Source organism: Populus euphratica, unplaced genomic scaffold, assembly GCF_000495115.2.
Source record: "Populus euphratica unplaced genomic scaffold, PopEup_1.0 scaffold19.1, whole genome shotgun sequence".
In the NCBI taxonomy this organism is placed as follows: Eukaryota; Viridiplantae; Streptophyta; class Magnoliopsida; order Malpighiales; family Salicaceae; genus Populus; species Populus euphratica.
The window spans coordinates 1,910,066-1,928,035 of record NW_011499853.1 but is presented as its reverse complement, the minus strand read 5'-3'; the positions used below and the strand labels follow the sequence as shown (position 1 = coordinate 1,928,035).

The 17,970-nt window shown below is 35.5% G+C and overlaps 4 protein-coding genes and 1 long non-coding RNA gene across 7 annotated transcripts; 2 read left to right on the top strand and 3 right to left on the bottom strand.

The window, feature by feature from the left end:
- Positions 1-391: 391 nt before the first annotated feature.
- Positions 392-3,317, bottom strand: LOC105122255 (serine/threonine-protein kinase Aurora-1). The gene is made up of 9 exons (XM_011021255.1): positions 3,195-3,317; positions 2,896-3,012; positions 2,495-2,641; positions 2,311-2,406; positions 1,994-2,089; positions 1,795-1,891; positions 1,423-1,540; positions 1,013-1,085; positions 392-737 (listed from the first exon to the last, which is right to left on the bottom strand). The coding sequence occupies exons 1-9, from the start codon at positions 3,228-3,230 to the stop codon at positions 636-638; spliced, it is 882 nt and encodes a 293-aa protein (XP_011019557.1). The 5' UTR covers positions 3,231-3,317; the 3' UTR covers positions 392-635.
- Positions 3,318-5,450: 2,133 nt separating this feature from the next.
- Positions 5,451-6,864, top strand: LOC105122253 (oleosin 1-like). Its single transcript, XM_011021254.1, has one exon. The coding sequence runs from the start codon at positions 5,528-5,530 to the stop codon at positions 6,245-6,247; it is 720 nt and encodes a 239-aa protein (XP_011019556.1). The 5' UTR covers positions 5,451-5,527; the 3' UTR covers positions 6,248-6,864.
- Positions 6,865-7,057: 193 nt separating this feature from the next.
- On the bottom strand, positions 7,058-10,791 carry LOC105122251 (uncharacterized). 2 transcript variants are annotated; one of them, XM_011021253.1, is made up of 5 exons: positions 10,637-10,791; positions 9,800-10,050; positions 9,586-9,714; positions 9,400-9,490; positions 7,058-7,531 (listed from the first exon to the last, which is right to left on the bottom strand). In XM_011021253.1, the coding sequence occupies exons 2-5, from the start codon at positions 10,022-10,024 to the stop codon at positions 7,362-7,364; spliced, it is 615 nt and encodes a 204-aa protein (XP_011019555.1). In that variant the 5' UTR covers positions 10,025-10,050; positions 10,637-10,791; the 3' UTR covers positions 7,058-7,361. The 2 variants fall into 2 exon arrangements, with proteins under 2 accessions (XP_011019555.1, XP_011019554.1); XM_011021252.1 differs by lacking the exon at positions 10,637-10,791 and having other exon boundaries at positions 9,800-10,615.
- On the top strand, positions 10,750-12,470 carry LOC105122252 (uncharacterized). Of its 2 annotated transcripts, none has more exons than XR_841664.1 (2): positions 10,750-10,836; positions 11,426-12,470. It is a non-coding gene; the product is annotated as an uncharacterized LOC105122252 (long non-coding RNA). The 2 variants fall into 2 exon arrangements; XR_841665.1 differs by lacking the exon at positions 10,750-10,836 and adding an exon at positions 10,844-11,350.
- A 658-nt stretch (positions 12,471-13,128) lies between these two features.
- Positions 13,129-16,907, bottom strand: LOC105122250 (signal peptidase complex subunit 3B-like). Its single transcript, XM_011021251.1, has 6 exons — positions 16,538-16,907; positions 16,386-16,433; positions 14,650-14,712; positions 14,120-14,173; positions 13,779-13,865; positions 13,129-13,663 (listed from the first exon to the last, which is right to left on the bottom strand). The coding sequence occupies exons 1-6, from the start codon at positions 16,661-16,663 to the stop codon at positions 13,532-13,534; spliced, it is 510 nt and encodes a 169-aa protein (XP_011019553.1). The 5' UTR covers positions 16,664-16,907; the 3' UTR covers positions 13,129-13,531.
- Positions 16,908-17,970: the final 1,063 nt, after the last annotated feature.

Below are 17,970 nucleotides of genomic sequence, written 5' to 3'. Positions count from 1 at the left end.
AACAGAAGAATAAATAAATAAGTCTCGTTGCTTTTGGCACATTCTGTGAATAGAAAGCTGTGTTAACAGTTCGCAAAAGAGCAATTGCCTATGAAGTTGCAGTACTGTTTCATGCTGTTGAAATCAGAAACAGGCATGGTTAAAAAGTTACAATATTTTGTTTTTGTTTTATCCTTTTGCGTTCTCTTCCCCGCAAAGCCGCACTACTAAATACTGTTCTAAAAAAATTGTGCTGTACATGTCACAAAAAAAGAATTGCTGTAATTTAGAAAGTGCAGTGTTGGAACCGGAAATGGAAGGAATGGAAGATAGAAAGAAGAGAATGTTCTATAGAGCTTATGAACTTGTGTGAATTTGTTGGAACTGGAAATGGAAAGAATGGAAGATCTAGAAAGAAGAGAACGTGCCGCTATATTAACATAAAATTGAATTGAAATAGATCCAACAAACCATTAGTTTTTATGTTCTAAGGAGCTTGGAGACAACATGAGCAATGAACTCTTACAAGAAAAAGTTACAATGATCCGGTTCTTCACAAATTCACACAGACCTCTCGCCTAGAGGTTCTTTGCGTTCTTCTCTATAATCTTGCACCATTGGTCCTTGAAACAGTAAGGCATCTAGAGAAAGACAAATCAACCCCTAAAGATGCCAGAGGGATCAGCATTTTGAACAATCCAGGGATGATCAAGTAGCTTATGTAACGGTAGGCGCTCTGCAGAATCCTTTACAAGCATCTATTGTTCGAAGAGGGAAGAAAAATACAAAAGAGAATGAGTACAGATCCTTCCAAAAGTGATAACATAATATTATTTTCTGCATTGTTAATTACTTCTGCTAGCAAGGTCTAAACACAGTTTTTAATTCCATGCAAGTAATATAATCACAGCTTTCAATCCCATCTCCAATGTATTTTGGGTAGTTAATTTATAATGTTCGAGATTCAAATTAAGTTCTACCATGGAAGATGCAGCAACCACTGTGGGTTAAAAAGCAAGAAATGATTTTTCACCTGACTAATAAGGTCCTTTGCTGCAGAAGAGACAATTGGTTTTGGAGGGAACTTTAGATCCACTTGCACAATCCTATTGATAAAGTAACAGGTATCAGCAACAGAGTAAAACGAGGATTACAAGTTTGCTCTAAATAATGCCACAAAAAAAGAAGTAAAATTGAAATAAATTCAATAGCAAAGGTTTCAACAAATCATTTTATTCTTGATACTTGTTTATAGCACAGAAGCAAGAGACTCTTGATGAGAGAACAATATGAGAAATGCAATTAGCAAGTGATCAATATAAAAAATGAGAAGCATTTAGGACCCTTCATTGCCTTTAAATTGGACAAGTATTTATGTATTCTGAACGAAGGAATATTTTGCAGTTTTCTTCATTTTCTTTCATTTCTCCAATTCATGCTTACCTTCTATATGTGTCTGAGTGTTCCTTGGCCTCAAATGGAGGAACACCATATAAAAATTCATAGCACAAAACACCCAGGCTCCATATATCAACACTCGCATCATGCTCTACACTTTCCACTGCACCATCAACAGAATACCAATTAAAAAAAAAAAAACAGAATACCGTAACAATTATTTTTCAATGGAATCAGATCAAGTTATTGCTTTGGAAGAGCTGTTTCAAGATTATTCAAAAACCATTTCCTTCACATAATCAAATGGTATATGAATGGCTTCACTCAAATCAAACCATACAAGTGACCACAATACAAATCCAAGAATAAAAACAGGAAGCTCCTTTGGCCTTTAAATCCAATGGCTTACATACATACCCATCTCTGGTGGGAGGTAGTCCAATGTACCACACATTGTCTGCCTGCGGTTAAAAGTGTGCACTGACCAACCAAAATCTGCAATCTTGAGCTCACCCTGACAACAGAAATCAATGTTAACTTTGTTTATGAGCACATATATTTCAATCAATCATCTAATAGATATCGGAAATTCTATCAAGAATAGCTGTCATATCACCTGTGCACCTATTAACAGGTTCTCTGGCTTGATGTCTCTGTGTATTACATGCTTGCCGTGACAATAAATCAGTGCCCGGGCTAATGACGCAACATACTGCCACATTTAACAAATCCACACCCAACATAACTACCCAGTATTCGCATGATCAGACATAACAGTGCAAAATGTAATTTTCGTGCCTCAAATAGGAAGTTCAAGGAAAAATCATGGTTTGAAGCAAATTAACTGAAGGTAAAACATGCTGGCACCAGGGTATTAACAGCAGGACAAGTAAACTGAAGATAATTGAAAGAGACGGCTTAAAAATAACTCACAGTAGCAGCACGTCTTTCGCTGAAGTATTTACACTTTTGCAATTCTTTGTAGAGTTCACCTTTGGCTGCATATTCTAATATCAAATAAACTCGTTTCTGCCACAATTTCAGGTAGAAAAAACACTAATCAGTCAAATTTACCAAACACTTTCAAAAAATCAAACGAGGATCGTAAGAAACACACCTGATCGTAAAAGTAACCATAAAGGCGCAATATATTCGGATGCCTAAGATGACTTTGAATTTCAACTTCGCGACGGAGCTGATGTTCAACCTGTGATTGCTGCAACTGACTCTTAAACAGAACCTTCAAAGCCACAATATGATTGCTCTGAACCAGCAACAAACATTAAAAGATCAATTGATTGTACACTGATCAGTTAAAACAAAATCCTGCTAGTTTCCTTAAATTTTCTAAGGTAACCCCAAAATCAAAAAACCTAAAAATTAAAAATTCATTTTAACACGAGAACCCAAATAAATTCACATATAAGCTCCAATTTATGAACAATAACAAGCACAGATTTCGAATTTAATTGTATAAAAATAAAGGGTTTTTATCATCAATGAAACTGAAAAACTCACCCTTTTTTCTCTGGCTAAGTAAACATGACCGAACTTTCCACGTCCAAGTGGCTTTCCTATATCAAAATCATTTAGCGTCCATCTCTTCTTCTCTTCTCCTGATACCTCCGTACTGGCCTGTACCAAAATTAAAAAAACCCACAATTCAAAACCCTAAATATAAACTAACGAAAATATTCAATTTCGATCTATAAAAGAGAAATTAAGGAAGAGAACCGGTTCCTTTACAAGATGAGAGAACAAAAACCCTAGATTTTGAAATCAAGTTAAACTAGTCACGACCTTTTACAAGAAATTACCTTCTCTTGGGGTTGGGTCTCTGAAGCAATCGCCATTAAGAAGTATTTTTAGAGAGAGGAAGAGAGAGAAGAGTTTTTTCAAGAAAGAGTGAGATATTGCGAGATCGATGAGAGACGGAGAAGAAAATGGGGGGTTCCTAAGAACAACTTTTTTTGCAACGGTCGAATTGGTACGTGGGACCAATCCCTCTTATTTTCCCTTTTCAAATTATTTTGACTTTTTTTTACTTAGAGGAGCGTTGGCTTGGATTGGGCCTTGGAAAGCGGACAGTGTAATGTGACAGAGCAGTGACATTCATGGTTACTGACATGTGAGCTGTACGTGTGATTGGGCTTTTTCAAAAGGTTAAGTGGAGAATAAGACGTGAGTTAGCACTAAAAATCCCTTGGACGGACTGGCGGCATAGTATTTTATGGGTTCCACTGTGAGGGCAAAAAAATACCTGCGTTTTGGGGCATCCTTTTTCAAAAGCCAACTGATTGTGTATAATAACAGGAGTGTTGAAAGCTTCTAACAGGGTAATTGTGAACTTAATTAATTTTCGTTTGAAAATTACGTTGGTTTAATTAAAAGTTATTACTTTTGTGTCAATGATTCGTATTCATAAAAGGAAATGGTGTTTTCCATCAATCCGCCCATTTAGGTTTTTTTTATTTGTTTATTTTTATTTTTAAAATGATTTTGGAGTGTTTTAAATTTAGAATTTAGTTTATTAAGATTTTATTTCTGAAGTGTTTTTTATAAACAAGTTGAAAAATAAGTTTTTAAAAACTAAAAACTATAAACTAAAAATTTGTGAAGAGAGAACTTTTGAATGGCTCAATTTTGTCTGCCAAATTTTGGTTTATAAATTTGTCCTTGAGTGAGTAATTTATAAGCAAGGTTTTTTTTTTGGGTTTTGCTATAAACTGCAAAACAGACCCTAGTCTCAGCTGGTATAGCCATGTTTTTCATCATCACTGGCTTCGTTTTTTCAGGGAGGTGTGTCATGGCTGCTATAATGACATTTTTATAGTCAAATGTTGCCGCGGAGGCTGCCTTTGGTACCTTGCATGTATCATCAATATTTTTAAATAATATTTATATATATTAAGTTACAAAAGTTTCCTTAAAACAACATGATAATAACAAACAATCCAAGTATAAATAAAAAAATATCCCTAAATGTAAGCTATAAAAAATCCACTTTCAAGGACATGCAAGCCATTTTCATTCCTTTAAAAATAAAAAAAGAAGAATTAAAATCCACTTTCAAGGACATGCAATATACATAAAACACTTAACAATCTTAAAATACTCTTGAAAAATAAAAACCAACTGAATTAAAATAAATTAAACAAAAATCAAACTATTTTTTCTATAATATGTAGAGAGAAAACTTATGTCTATTGAATTTCTCTCGAAGAGAATAACCTATTGAAATAAATTTTTTTTTTTTTTGGTGATGAAGATGTGGTCAATCAATAATTTTTTCTATTTTTTTCATTAATTAATAATTTTTTTCTCATTTCTCAAACTCATAGACCAAAAATAAATAAAATAAACTTTTAGACTAAAATAAAAAATTTTAAACAAGTTTCCACCATATATTTTCTTCATATTTTATATTTTGCAACCCCCCCCTCCCCCCACCCCCACCCGTCTTTTAATTTTGTTCCTTTTACTACATTCTAAAATTTTAACTCATGAAATTTAACCACAAAAAGATCAAATAAAAAAAAAGTCCAACACAAAAATGAAAAAAAATTAAAAATGAAAAAAAAAGAGAGAGCCACTTCACTGTTTATAAGCAATGATGTTGACTTAAAAACACCCCTATTATTTTAATTGTTTAATTAATACTGATGGAAATGAAACTCATAATTCTATACGAGTATATGTGTACTCTTATGTGTGTGCTATGGTTCATATGTTTTCTTTATGGTGAAGAAATTTTATTATAAATAGATGAAGCAAATACATCACATGATTGTTTCGTGATTTAATTAAATCAATATAATAACCTTCATAATAATAATAATAATAAAACTTGAATTTGTGAATAATAATAATAATAATAGGAGGAGGAAGCCATGATAAAATCATATACACTGATGCTTATAAACTATAATTTCTCACGTTTATTTCAATTATGTTTATAATTAATTTAAATTAATGTAATGTACGGGCTGGGGATGGGCTGTTTAGCTGCTAGGCTATTGGATAAATCAATACAACTCCAAATAAAATACTGGACAGCTGAAAGTCCATGGGCCAGTCTGGACTCCTCAAAAACTTCAATACAGAGCCCCTCCCTCTGAGACGTGTCAGGCATTCTTGCATTTCACATTACATGCAAAGCTGCCCGTTCCCCGAACAAACGCCACGAGGCTATCCACTCCACACCACCTCGGACCGCCTTCCATCCCCGCACCATCTTCAATGCATCACCTTACCCTTTAGTACACTTCACGAGGTGATACACCTTCACACCCTGCCACGTTCCTTATCTCTGCTCCCTATAATACCCGACACCCAACATAACATCATCACAATAAGGGGGGAAAACGCATGCTCTTATTTTCCCAGTCACCGCTGTGTGTGTTGCTCACGAAAGGAAGTCATGCCTGATCGATCGAGGCCCATGTCGAGGTACGAGCCATCTTCAGGACAACCAATTTCACGCAAGGCGGTGAAGTTTATGACTGCAGGGACAATAGGTGCAGCACTGTTGGTGTTGTCCGGGTTAACTTTGACTGGGACAGTTATAGCCTTGGTCGTGGCCACACCAGTTCTGGTGCTGTCCAGTCCAATTTTAGTCCCGGCAGTGATTGTAGTTTTCCTGGTCACTTCTGGGTTCTTTTTCTCAAGTGGGTGTGGCTTGGCTGCTATCATGGTATCGCTGTGGATATATAACTATGTGACTGGTAAGCATCCACCTGGTGCTGATAAGCTGGATTATGCTAGAGGGAGGATATCAGAAACGGCCAAGGATATGAAGGATAGAGCTAAAGAGTCTGGTCAGAATGTGCGACAGAAGGTTCAAGAATCTAGTCACGCTCAAACTTCTTAATTAATTTAAAGAGGTGTACGTTTGCCCGGGTTAATGTGATTTGGTTGTCAGTTTCTTATTACGTTGTTGTAACGCTCCCGTCTTTTAATTTGCAGCTCATGATTTTGGTGCGTCAATAAATCTCACTTATGTTTGTAATAACAGGAAATAATCAAGTTTTATCTAAAAAACATTCTGCATCGTGTAGATCTTGCTCTCTTTTTTCTTTTTCTTTTTTCCCAATCTGTGTACAAAAGCGAAAACCCACGTTGGGTGGCAGCCTCTTGGGCCTAAAATAACGAGAGATCAAACTGGCGTCTTTCTGCATTGCTATAGAATGACCATTCTGCGTCAAACCACAGACCGTCTCTCTATGAACATTTTGGGTTGCTATACCCAAAGGAAGACTGCACCAACTAGTCTCGAGAATAGTCATTTGCTTAAAAAAATACCATGATTTAAAACTGCAAGTTGTAAGCATTTTGCCAAAATGCCTACAACTTGAAGTTTTAACTAAATTCTTTTTTATCCCCATCTCCAACCTGACAAACGGATGACAACGTTCAAATGCTTCACCAGTTTCAAAAACATGAGAAGTCATAAAAGAAAAGTCATCTAATGGAGGCCGAATGTTTCCTGAAAGAAAAGGAGACTAACGGAAGCAAGAACAAAGTGCTCTGTCCATTGCAAATGCAAAAGCAGGAGAAATTACTGACCACCTTGCTGGAGGAGCGTCCTGTGAGCATTATATGCTTCATGGTTGCGAGGAGGCATGTACATTGCGGAAAGTTCTTGACATTCAATCAAAATTTCCCCAAGGAACCTCACAGATGCATCAGAACTCCAATGAAACGAATTGAAGTATTCAAGAGGACAGTACCAGAGATCATGCTAAACTTCCAACAACAAATAGGATTTACGGGGGAGATAGTCTGCTCAAACTATTACTGGCCGACTAATAAAAACATCAAGAGTAAAACTACACAACAAGGTCATGCATGACATGTTAATCTCCTATTCCTATTGACCAAAAACAAGCAAATGACATGACACTTTTACATCAAAAGCAGTGAACACGCCACTAGAGGACATCTGTTACCTATGGCAAAACGTAACACAGGTAATGATTCTGAAATCAAGATTCTTTGGAAACTCTCTGATTCAATGTTTCTCGCCTTCTATCCCTCAGCAGTAGACACGATGGAAGAAAATGAGGAATGATGAAAGCCACTCCCAAACAGAGCACTACCAAGGCTACTACCCACCAAGCCTTGTGTGGGATTCCCAATAATAGTTCATCACAAACTGTCATACAAAAGAAATATTAAGAATATGGAAAGGATAGATAAAAGAGTCATTGGTCGGTGTAATAAGTAACATGTCTTTATACGTGAAATAGTGAGATCATAAGCATTATGGCTGAAACATAATCTTCACAATATAGAGCGATGAAACATCACAAATTTCATGCAGTATCTGTAAAGGATACCTTGGCTGTATGGCAACATTAGGAATCAAGAAACATTACACCCAACAATTCTTGCGATGAAAAAAGCACAATCTCAGTTAACCAATGGGTAACACGTCCGGATAGCAATGGAAATAGAAAATGAAACAACGAAGCTGCTATTGTAAAAAGAGAAGCTTGTTGACATCTTGTGAAAAGATACAACAACGAAGTAAAGAAAGCCAATGAAACCCAAGGATAACAAGTTGTCTTAGAAGAAATCTAGCAATTTCAAACCAACTCCAAATATCACTCAAAATTGCTTATCTTGGAACAAATTAAAACTGTTATGAATAACAAATCAACTTAGGTCTGTTCAGGAGGCCCTAAGAAGTTGATGGTACAGGAATTTTTTTAAAAAATATTATTAAATTCCTGGTTGTGCGAGGATTTCCTGGCCTGAACGACTATTCTCTCCTCCCTCCCTCCCTCCCTCTCTCTCCTCTCTCACCCCCTCTCTCCCACACATTTTCTCTCACCCACATTCTCTCTCTCCCTCTCTTCTCACACACCTTCTCCCCCCCTCTCACCCTTTCTCACCACACAGGCTATCCAATACTGAACTCAGGCATACACCTCAACATATTTTCGAGTTTTGAGAAGTCAGAATGCAGCAGCGTGCACACAACATGTTCCATGCAGAGCATGTACCTCCTCTCTCACCAATGGTTATTTCCTGCTCATATGGCACCGACAATTACCAATCTCTCCATCAATGACAAAGTCAGACACTACATTCTGTCTACAACCAATCAATTGTACTGCAACTCCATTCACCCTAAGGTAATGATAACACCAGTCTCCATGCTCGCCTTATGAGGTAAGGTAACCAAGATCTCTAAATACCCTAGGTCAATAGATAAATAGAAAAAAAATTGGACAATTCATTCTTGAACAAGTTAAGAACACATACATTCTCTCAGTTCTCTCATACATTACTTCTTCTTCTACACCTGCTAACTTAAGCATCAAGGACAACTACACTTACACTTAAGCATCGGAGTGTCCTATATCCAAAGAGGATTTGTTTTTCAGGTACAACCCAAATCAGAGGTAAAAACCTATATTCAAAACCAGTCACCAGCCCAAAACACAGCCATGAAAAGCCCAATTTATATCTTAAGTTTTTTATGACTTCATCAGAAATCAATATTGTTATGCTGGTGGCATTAGCAAAATGCAATGTGAACTTGCTTCCTTAAAGCGATATCACAAAAAAGGTTTGCAGATTGAAATGACACATAAAGTGACACTACCACCACTGCAAATATAACGGTTGCCTAATAAATGTCACAAATGAAACCCCAAGATTGGCAAGATAGATAGATTGACAAGAAAGGTGGAAAAAATAACAAGAATCCATGTTAACTTAAAAAAGGGTCACAATCATCAATTATAAATGAAGAAACTAACAAATGAGAAACTGGTTAGCTTAACGAAATTCCAAAGCGACAATAGACAATAATTCCAGGAGTTGTTATATGAAGCGGACTTCTATGAAAATGCAGTGAACATGCAGTGCCACTCATATTCAATTTTGACTTCTATGAAAATGCAGTGAACATGCAGCAGTGCCACTCATATTCAAATTGCAAAGAGCAAAAACAAACACTCAAAATAGAGAATTTTATCATTATGCAGATTACATGAATCTAATTTGCCTTACCTATGTTGAATGTGATGTCTTTCCTCTCCTCTACATTTGGTATTGCCACTACCCCCTCTGGCTCCACCCTCACCAAAACACACAATTTACTCTGCATGAAAAAAAGAAAAAAAGAAGAAGAAAAGCAACTCTCCTAATCAGATCATGATGTAAGAGTGAAAAAATGTATTAGAAAAACCAACCAACCTGATTGCTATCAAGAATAACATCAGTCTTGAAAATCAGTTTCTCAGTATTTAACAATCTTCTTGCAACCCGGTTCATTCCGGGGTCAGAATCATCTTTCTTCAATTGGATAGTAAAGCTAGCAGGTATCTATTATTCAACAAATTGGAAATCAACGACTCACAATCAGAATCATGAAAAAAACCAACCAAAAAGAAAAGGAAAATATACATACAGAAGCTGGATACGATATCTTCACTTCATACCAAGTATGTGATTTAAGCCCTTGCAGCTCGTAAACTCGAGAACCCAGTTGCAAAGGAATAGTTTGCTTCCACAATTCCTCCCCTACAATCAAAACCTTCCTGTCGTCTCCTCCTCCATTTCCGAAACCTGGGCTGCTGTTGATGCTGCGACTAAACCCAACAATGCAGAGCACAAGCAGCAGATGTGAAAGCATGGCATTAAGGAATTGAAGCCAGCAATCTATAGAAGATGGAGAGTTGAATCCATCAATTGGGTCGGCAATAGAGTGGAAAGGAACTAAACGGTGTATAATGAAGAATAAACCACAATTGTTTTAGTAGTCTTATTATTAAGACCATAATGGTAATATCATTTCGCCCTAGGAATGGCAATGGTTAGCAACTACGTTAGGTTTTTTCAGCCGAACCTATTGGGTATTAATGAAACCGACCCGATTAGGTTTTGGATATCCATTGGACATCCTTACCCGACCTCCAAAACTTCGATACAATATTAAGCACAAAAAATAAGGATATTGCAAAACCTAACAAAAACATAAAATCAGCAGTTCAGCACCGAGCAAATACTTACCAATCGAGCGAAAAACTATATCCAAGCCAGAACAAATTTATACTGATAATAAACTAAATATACAATCATAATTGTTTTTTTTTTAAAGGCAGTCACAACCACCAATCTTTTGCAGAATGCAAAACCAGCTTCCAAAACAAGTGTGAGTAAAGAACTAATGTAAAACAAGCAGCCATATCAAGCATGAGAACTCTTCAAGCCATATCAAGCACGAAATTTGTTCAATGGAACTCACAGGACTTTTAGCATCTTCGGGGAGACAAAATAACTCAGCTGCTGCCTGCTAGTGTTGCTGCCGACATCTGCTGGCCGAAGATGTGGAGATTGGAGAAGAGAGTGAGAGGAAGAGGCAGAGAGCGAGAGACGGGTGACTGGTGAAGGCTGGAGCAGACTTGAAACCTAAATTTTCAACATAAAAATCTCTTGGTATAAAATGTAAGTCTTAAATTTTAAGGTTTTTTTTTTTTTATGTATTTCGGGTCGGGTAGTACCGAACCCATCCCTAACCTGAACAAGGGAAAAAAAATCTTACTCGCTCATGTCGGTTTGGATCAGTATTTATCGGGTTCGGGTCACCATCTCTAGTTAAGGCGTAATCATATGATTCTGTTATTTTGAGTATTTCTCTCCTTTTGGGTTCTGCCTGTTGCATGATCATCATTCTTTCCATTGTTACATCTAGTGCTTGAAGCACTGCAAAATCATTCCCACTGGCAGCATCGGCGATATTCAGGACTTATGTTGCTGGCAGTCATGTGCCATGTTGCAAATTACTTCCCTAAGAAATCTTCTGAGCCGATTGATTGCTGATGAAATGGAAGAAAAGCAAAGTTGATTTTCTGGAAGCTTTGTTTACGCAGGCATTGCGTTCTGCAAGCTTCAACATCTCCTTACAATTCCTGTTAAAAACCAAGCTGTACTTGTTAATGAAAAATGAGAAACATTGGATGTGAGTGCATCATTAATCATTCTCGTTTTCATTCTTCTCATAGATTTTTCTTGAATTTCTTACTTTCAATCCTAGGTTGAATTGATTGTTGCAATCCATGACTTGCTGAGCATGGTCTCTGCTGTGCTGGTGAGGGTGGCGAAGGGAGGAAGGAACATCATCTCTTGCCTTTGGACATGAAGCTTAAATCCAACTGAAACTCTTCCAACATTGAAGCAATTCAACATGATGAAGAGCATTATTGCCGGAACAAAACATCTAAAGTTGAGCCAATATCAAATACATTGGGAGTGGAGATGGGTGCAGCTGAAATGGATGAAATAAGTGCTCCTGCGAATGATGGTTTTGGAGGGAATTTCTTACGTAGTTATATCATCTCCTGCAGGACTAGAGAACGACGGTGCAAGTGTAGAATGCGGAAGCGGTGATGAGGATAAGAACAAAGGAGACAAGCCGATACAATGTATCGATGAACTTAATGAAGATGAAAGGGAGGAACTTGAGTTACTAATTGATAATGCTTTGGATCGGTGTTTTTTCTGCTTATATGGTCTCAACCTTCTATCTAATTATTCTAATGATGATGACGATCTAGCCACTCACAAAAATACTAGTCGTGGAGATTATCAGACCAAGGAACAAAGCGCTGATGTTTTTCAGTATATACTGCCAAGTGCAAAGGCTTCATCTGTGAGTATCCTCTCTGTCAACTTCATCTGTATATGCATCTGTGCATCATTATCTGACTTGTTTAATTATTGCCAAGGGGTCTGCACGTAACTGCAGTGCTTGTTTATGGTATCTCGTGCCTACACCTTTTCCAGGCATAATCAACCTTGGAAATCCCAAGGCTCGTATAAATTTCTGATTTCATTCCTTGTTACGTTATATTTATTTGAATCTATTCATTGTGAATATTCCATGCATGTCAGAATTGCTTCGTAGCACTCTTATAGATAGGAAAATAGAAGAAATGACATGGAAATGCATGAGCTAACTCCACATGTAACTCAATTTTGAGGCCCTATCGAGCTATGTAAATCAACAAGGAAAGTCATGTGTTGTAATTTTCGCTTGAAGCCAAGTAAATAAATATGAGAATTAGTTTTGTTTATTGCACTAATTGGTAATTGGTTGATATTTGTAACTTGCAAAGCTGGAGGACTCCAGCTTTTTACAATGGAATTGGATTGTAAGCCCTTTGAAGAAAACAATTTGGACATATGCGTTGAAGTCTTTGGGTTGATTGTGAGTACGGTTAAATTGTATTTTGAAAAAAAATTGAATTTTTTTAAAAGTTTTAAATTAATATTTTTTTTATCACATGTTAATATCTAAAATTACAAAAATATATAAAAAATATTATTTTAATATACTTTTAAACAAAAAACACTATAAGACTTCAAAATAGATCTCCATCTCCTGTCTCAATTTCAACACTCATGCTTATTATTATTATAGGTAGATTCCAAATCAAAATTGATTTGAGAAATAAAATTAGATATATACGAAATGAAGAACTGGGGCTAAATATCATCTGATGGAAGATTGGTAAAGCCCAAAAGACCACTGCTTTTGTAAAATGTCCCCACATTCTAAAATAATTGGCCATGGTTAAGAGAATTTATTGAACTGATGAAAGGGTGAAACGAGAACAAACAGGTGTTTTTAAGGAGAAAAAAAAAGACCTCAAATGTCAAATTATATTTAGCAGGCAAAATAAAGACGAGCACAAAGTGAGAGAGATTGATTTAGCGGTGGAATTCTCAGCTAGCAGGTGGTAATTAGGCTTCAAGCCTTCCCATTTTGGATTTTGATTTCTGGTTGTTCAACTCGTTTGATCAATTAGAAATGTTAGCATGTATTCCATTTCAGCAATGCATTCACAGGTCTCTAGATTCTTTAAACAAAATTATTGATTGGCGATCTCCTACAGCTCACAGAGATTATGGGGTTTTATGGCGCCCTTAACAGAAGTGGAGAAGGAAACACCCAAAACCAAAGACAGAATCCAACACGACCAAAATATAAACCTAAGCGCTCAAATTTCTCTGCCGTCCCCATTCCCACCTCATACCTCAGTCATGAAACTTTTTCCCCGTCTGTTGTTTTCTTAATTTAGCTGACCTTTATCATCCCATATAATGGCTAGTTAAAGCAAAAACATACTCCAAAGATGCCCTATCCTCGCCTATGCTCCTCAGGTAAGCGGAATCCAGACAAGACTAGTTTGTCAGCAAACATCTTGCCAGTCTTAGGCATCACATGCCAGTGCAACGTTAGATTGAATTCTTTACCGCGAAGATTGCTTCCCTGCACAAGGAAAAATAATGTTTAGTTCTGAAACATAGCAGTAGCAGCACATGAGGTGGCTCGTGGGTGTGAATGCCCAATGAAATGAAAAGAAATCACTCCATACGGATGGTACCTGATCAACAAAACGGTACTTGTTCTTGGTCTGGACCCAAAACTTTGCATGCTCTTTGGCAGGTATAATAGCGTCCCAAAGTGACACCTATCACAAGACATTCAAAAACATTTAAGTAGTGAACACATTCTTATGCAGTAGACCCTGACATTTGAGGACATGAAATACAGATGCCTCAAGAGGCTTGTCTAGTGCCTGCACATGTATCAGGGAAAATGGAAAGGGAAACTGATTCAGCTCCAAGCACGCCTCGTAAATTTTTAAAAATTAAAGTTCAACGTGTGAAAGATGAGAGCCAAAATGGAAAAGAACATACTTCTAATTTCAAGCACCTAGAGTACCTGGTTCAATGAATTCTGGGGAGTTTCATACTCAGCTGCTACAAATATGAAAAGCTGCAATAAATGACAAGTTCATTATTATTACATGTTTGGATTGGCTATTATGTGATCATTATATACTCGAATAAGCATTGAACGATATCAATACATTTAGGTGCCCCATCAATTCAAAATCCCTCGTGCACATGACCACGGCATAAAAAAGATTTGGTTTTTTAATTGTAAACAAGTCAGTTTAAAATTCAAGTCATTCATCCCAGCAATGTCCCAACTATGTAACATAAGAAGTTTTACATTGGATTTCCAAATTTTCATAGGGCATCCAAAACTCAATGTGTCAGAACATGAAAACTATAATAGAGAGCGATTGGTTCAGTAAATGAAATGTACTCACTAATCGGATTACACTCATGAAACAATCAGATGGCTTGCCTTGGCATGAGGGTTAAATATTTACAGCTCTGATATGAAAAGACCATAACACCTATCACTGAGGAAAAACAAATATACTCCTATTTCAAATTTCATACCTGCTTTGTGTTCCATGTAAACAGTGACTGTAAATCAGCTGTTATATTCATGGTCAGGCTGACCTGCATTAAATGATGGGCAGTTCAATCAGTGTTGAATTATTGCTAGCTTATCAAGTAGTCCAGAATAAAGTGCCTGTGTCTACACTAATGCATAAAAAATGGAAGATGGTTTGACATCATACATTATCTTAAAATAGTTAAGATGAACGGGGAAGAAAGAAATATCAACATTATCAAGCAGGCCTGTCTTCTGGAAGAAGAAATTCCACCATCTTGCAAACTTACAAGCATCACTCTATACGAAGTTATTTCAATCAAAATTCCTTCTATCTTAAAAACATGCATAGCCACAGAAAAGCCAAGAAGCTGATTGCATATTAACTCAGTGGTTAATAGGTACAAGGTCACCACCTCCCCTAGTGTATGTTTTCGGCACTTGTTCAACCAATAACTAAAATTCTAGCATGATGAAAGTAGTGATCAACTTTTGATATGAATTTCTTGAAGCAGAAAAAAGACGGAATTGTAATAGGTCAAATCCAATATATAAGCTGATAAGTTAAAAGATGTAACACTGATTACAGAAGTTCTGTTCTAATATCATTTTAACCTAAACGTTCATGTATCAAGTTGTAAACTACTTCAATTTTGTATTGAATGATTTTTAATACTATCAGAATTTTCTGCAAAATTTAGCATATTATGATCAATTTCAGCAAAGTAGATAGTACATACATGAAATATTTCCGAGGTATGACTTTTGACCATTGATGAGACTGATTTGGCAATTTCCTCCATGGGATTTTATAGTCAAGAAGGATAATTTAACCCAAATATTGAATCTCTCTATCTCTCTCACACACACAGAGGACAAAAAATGCAGGTTGAAAGCAGGATGTCCATAAAGGAAACACAAAGGATAACCAAAAAAAAGTCTGTGGGGTGTTTGGGACACCGTAAAGTTAACATCAAAAGCCTTTGGGACTAAGTTCCTTAACAACAAAGATTCATGGCCAGGTCATCTTATAAGCTTAAAACAATTTTATTTTTTTAGATTTAAAGTTCCTTAACAACAAAGATTCATGGCCATCTTATAAGCTGAAAACAATTTTATTTTTTTAGATTTTGCAATTACAATGTTCATGAATGTCAACAATTGTGAGAGGCAAAATCAAGTCTTAACCAGCATGTGGGAGAGACCAAATTGTTCTACTCAATTTTTGAAATATCTACCTAAGTGAATCTTTTGACATTAGGGTTTTTTCAGAAAGTGAAAACCAAGACAGTATCTTTAGTTATTGGAATCAGTCAGACATACCAAAACCTGAGCACACTAACAAACAGAAGATCAAATCAGTAAGGAGAATGCAAACCTCTAAGAACAATACTTACAATATTAACCAAAAAATAAATAAATACACTTGAGCTACATATCATAGAAATACTAAAAACCCAATTCAACAAATAAATAAAAACAAATTTTAAACTTTAACAAAAAAAAAATCCATTCAACCTAGAATTTGAAACCTGCTCATAAACAAATTTATCCACCTTTTGAAAATCCACGTAGCTTTTTATATTTAGCAACAGTAACTCTTTTTTGATAAGAGATTCCACTTAAAAATTTAAATAATAATAATAATAATAAGCACAAATTATTGTTAATCCCATCAATTTATACAGTTCAAACTCTTTAAAAAAACAAAAAACAAGGTAAAGAAAGAATGAATTACCTCATCGTTTCCGGGTGGCTTCTTTTGAAACCCATTGAATTTCACTATCTACAAAACCCCAAATAGAATGGCAAAAAAAAAAAACAAACATGATTTCAAAGATGGAATTAGATCCACCAAACAACAATAAATCAACAGAATAAGAAAGAAACCTGGATTTCGGCAGAAGGAGAAGGAAAATTGAAGTTGTCGGAGAAAGAGGCAATGACACACATTAACGCCAGTATAGTGAAGGCGAACGTTAGCAACACGTTTGCTCTGTATACGAAAGAATGCATTGTTTCGACGTCGTTTATACAAGAAGAATCTTATTATTTTGACACAAGTAGTAGTAGTGCTATTGCTGTATTTCCTTCTTCCTCTTCTCTTCTATTCTGTTGAATTGAACTGATTTCTCTGCGTGTTCGCGGTTTTTGGTCTGAAATTAAGGAAGCATTTTGTTTGTTTCTTTTTTAAAGAAAAAGAAGAAGCAGGGTGAGTTGGGTGTTTTGGTGCTTTTGATTGGCTGGTGCACGTATCCTCTACAGAGGCCTCTTTGCTTGCATGGCAATTTTAGCCAAGCATAATTTATCTGGGCTAATTACAGTATCATCCTTGTACTGTGGAAATTTGATTGATTGAGTCCCTGTATCGTTTATTTGATGTATGGGGTCCCTTTGCCATCTATTATATCTACAAGGACCCTCCGTTTATATACATTTGAGACGTCATGCCTAGGTAAGAGCTAGAGTGTAAAATTTGTTAATTAATGGATGGAAACTTAAAAAATTTAATTGTGGAAGGTCAATTTCATTTTTTTAACTGAGGTATCAATTCTCAAATGGCTAGACGTTACGAGATATTTAACCTATTTAGACTTAATTTATTTAAATGATGCAATATACACTTTCTTTTGACTAAAAATTTAAAAATATTTAGCCTTTGCATAAATTCACTAAATTTATTTAAAAAACATATAATTTATATAAAAAAATAAATTAAACTTATCCACTGGTTGTTATGAAAAGTTTTATAGTGGAATCTGACATGCCTATCTTTTTCAGATCCATAGATATTTATTTTTTATTTATAGCAACAACAGTATTAGGGTTATGAGCTGGCAAGGCATATGTTTGAGGATATGAATGGAGTACGTTGGGATCTTGCAGGGAGATTAGAAGTGGCTTTTTCCCGATGACGCCCAATCAAAGTCAACAGAATTCAACTCTACTAAAATGAACTTCTTCCGTTTATTTATTAAAAAATAGTTTTTTTTAAAAAATATATATATCCTGAAAAAATAAATTCCAGAAAAGTAATTTTTTTTTATATTTAATATTATAATAAAAAATAAGTTGAAAAATATTTTTCAGTATTTAATTATCTTATGAAAAATAAGCTGAAAAATAACTTATTAATATTTTATTTTTCTAAAGTTTATTAAAATAATAAGAAACAAATATTACAAATTAAAAAATTTAAATAAGAATGAAATTGAAAACAGATATAATTTCATAAATTATCTCAAATAAAATAAATAATAATCAAAATAATAGAGATCAAATTTAAAAAATAAAAAAATAAAAGATGAAGAAATTAAAATAAT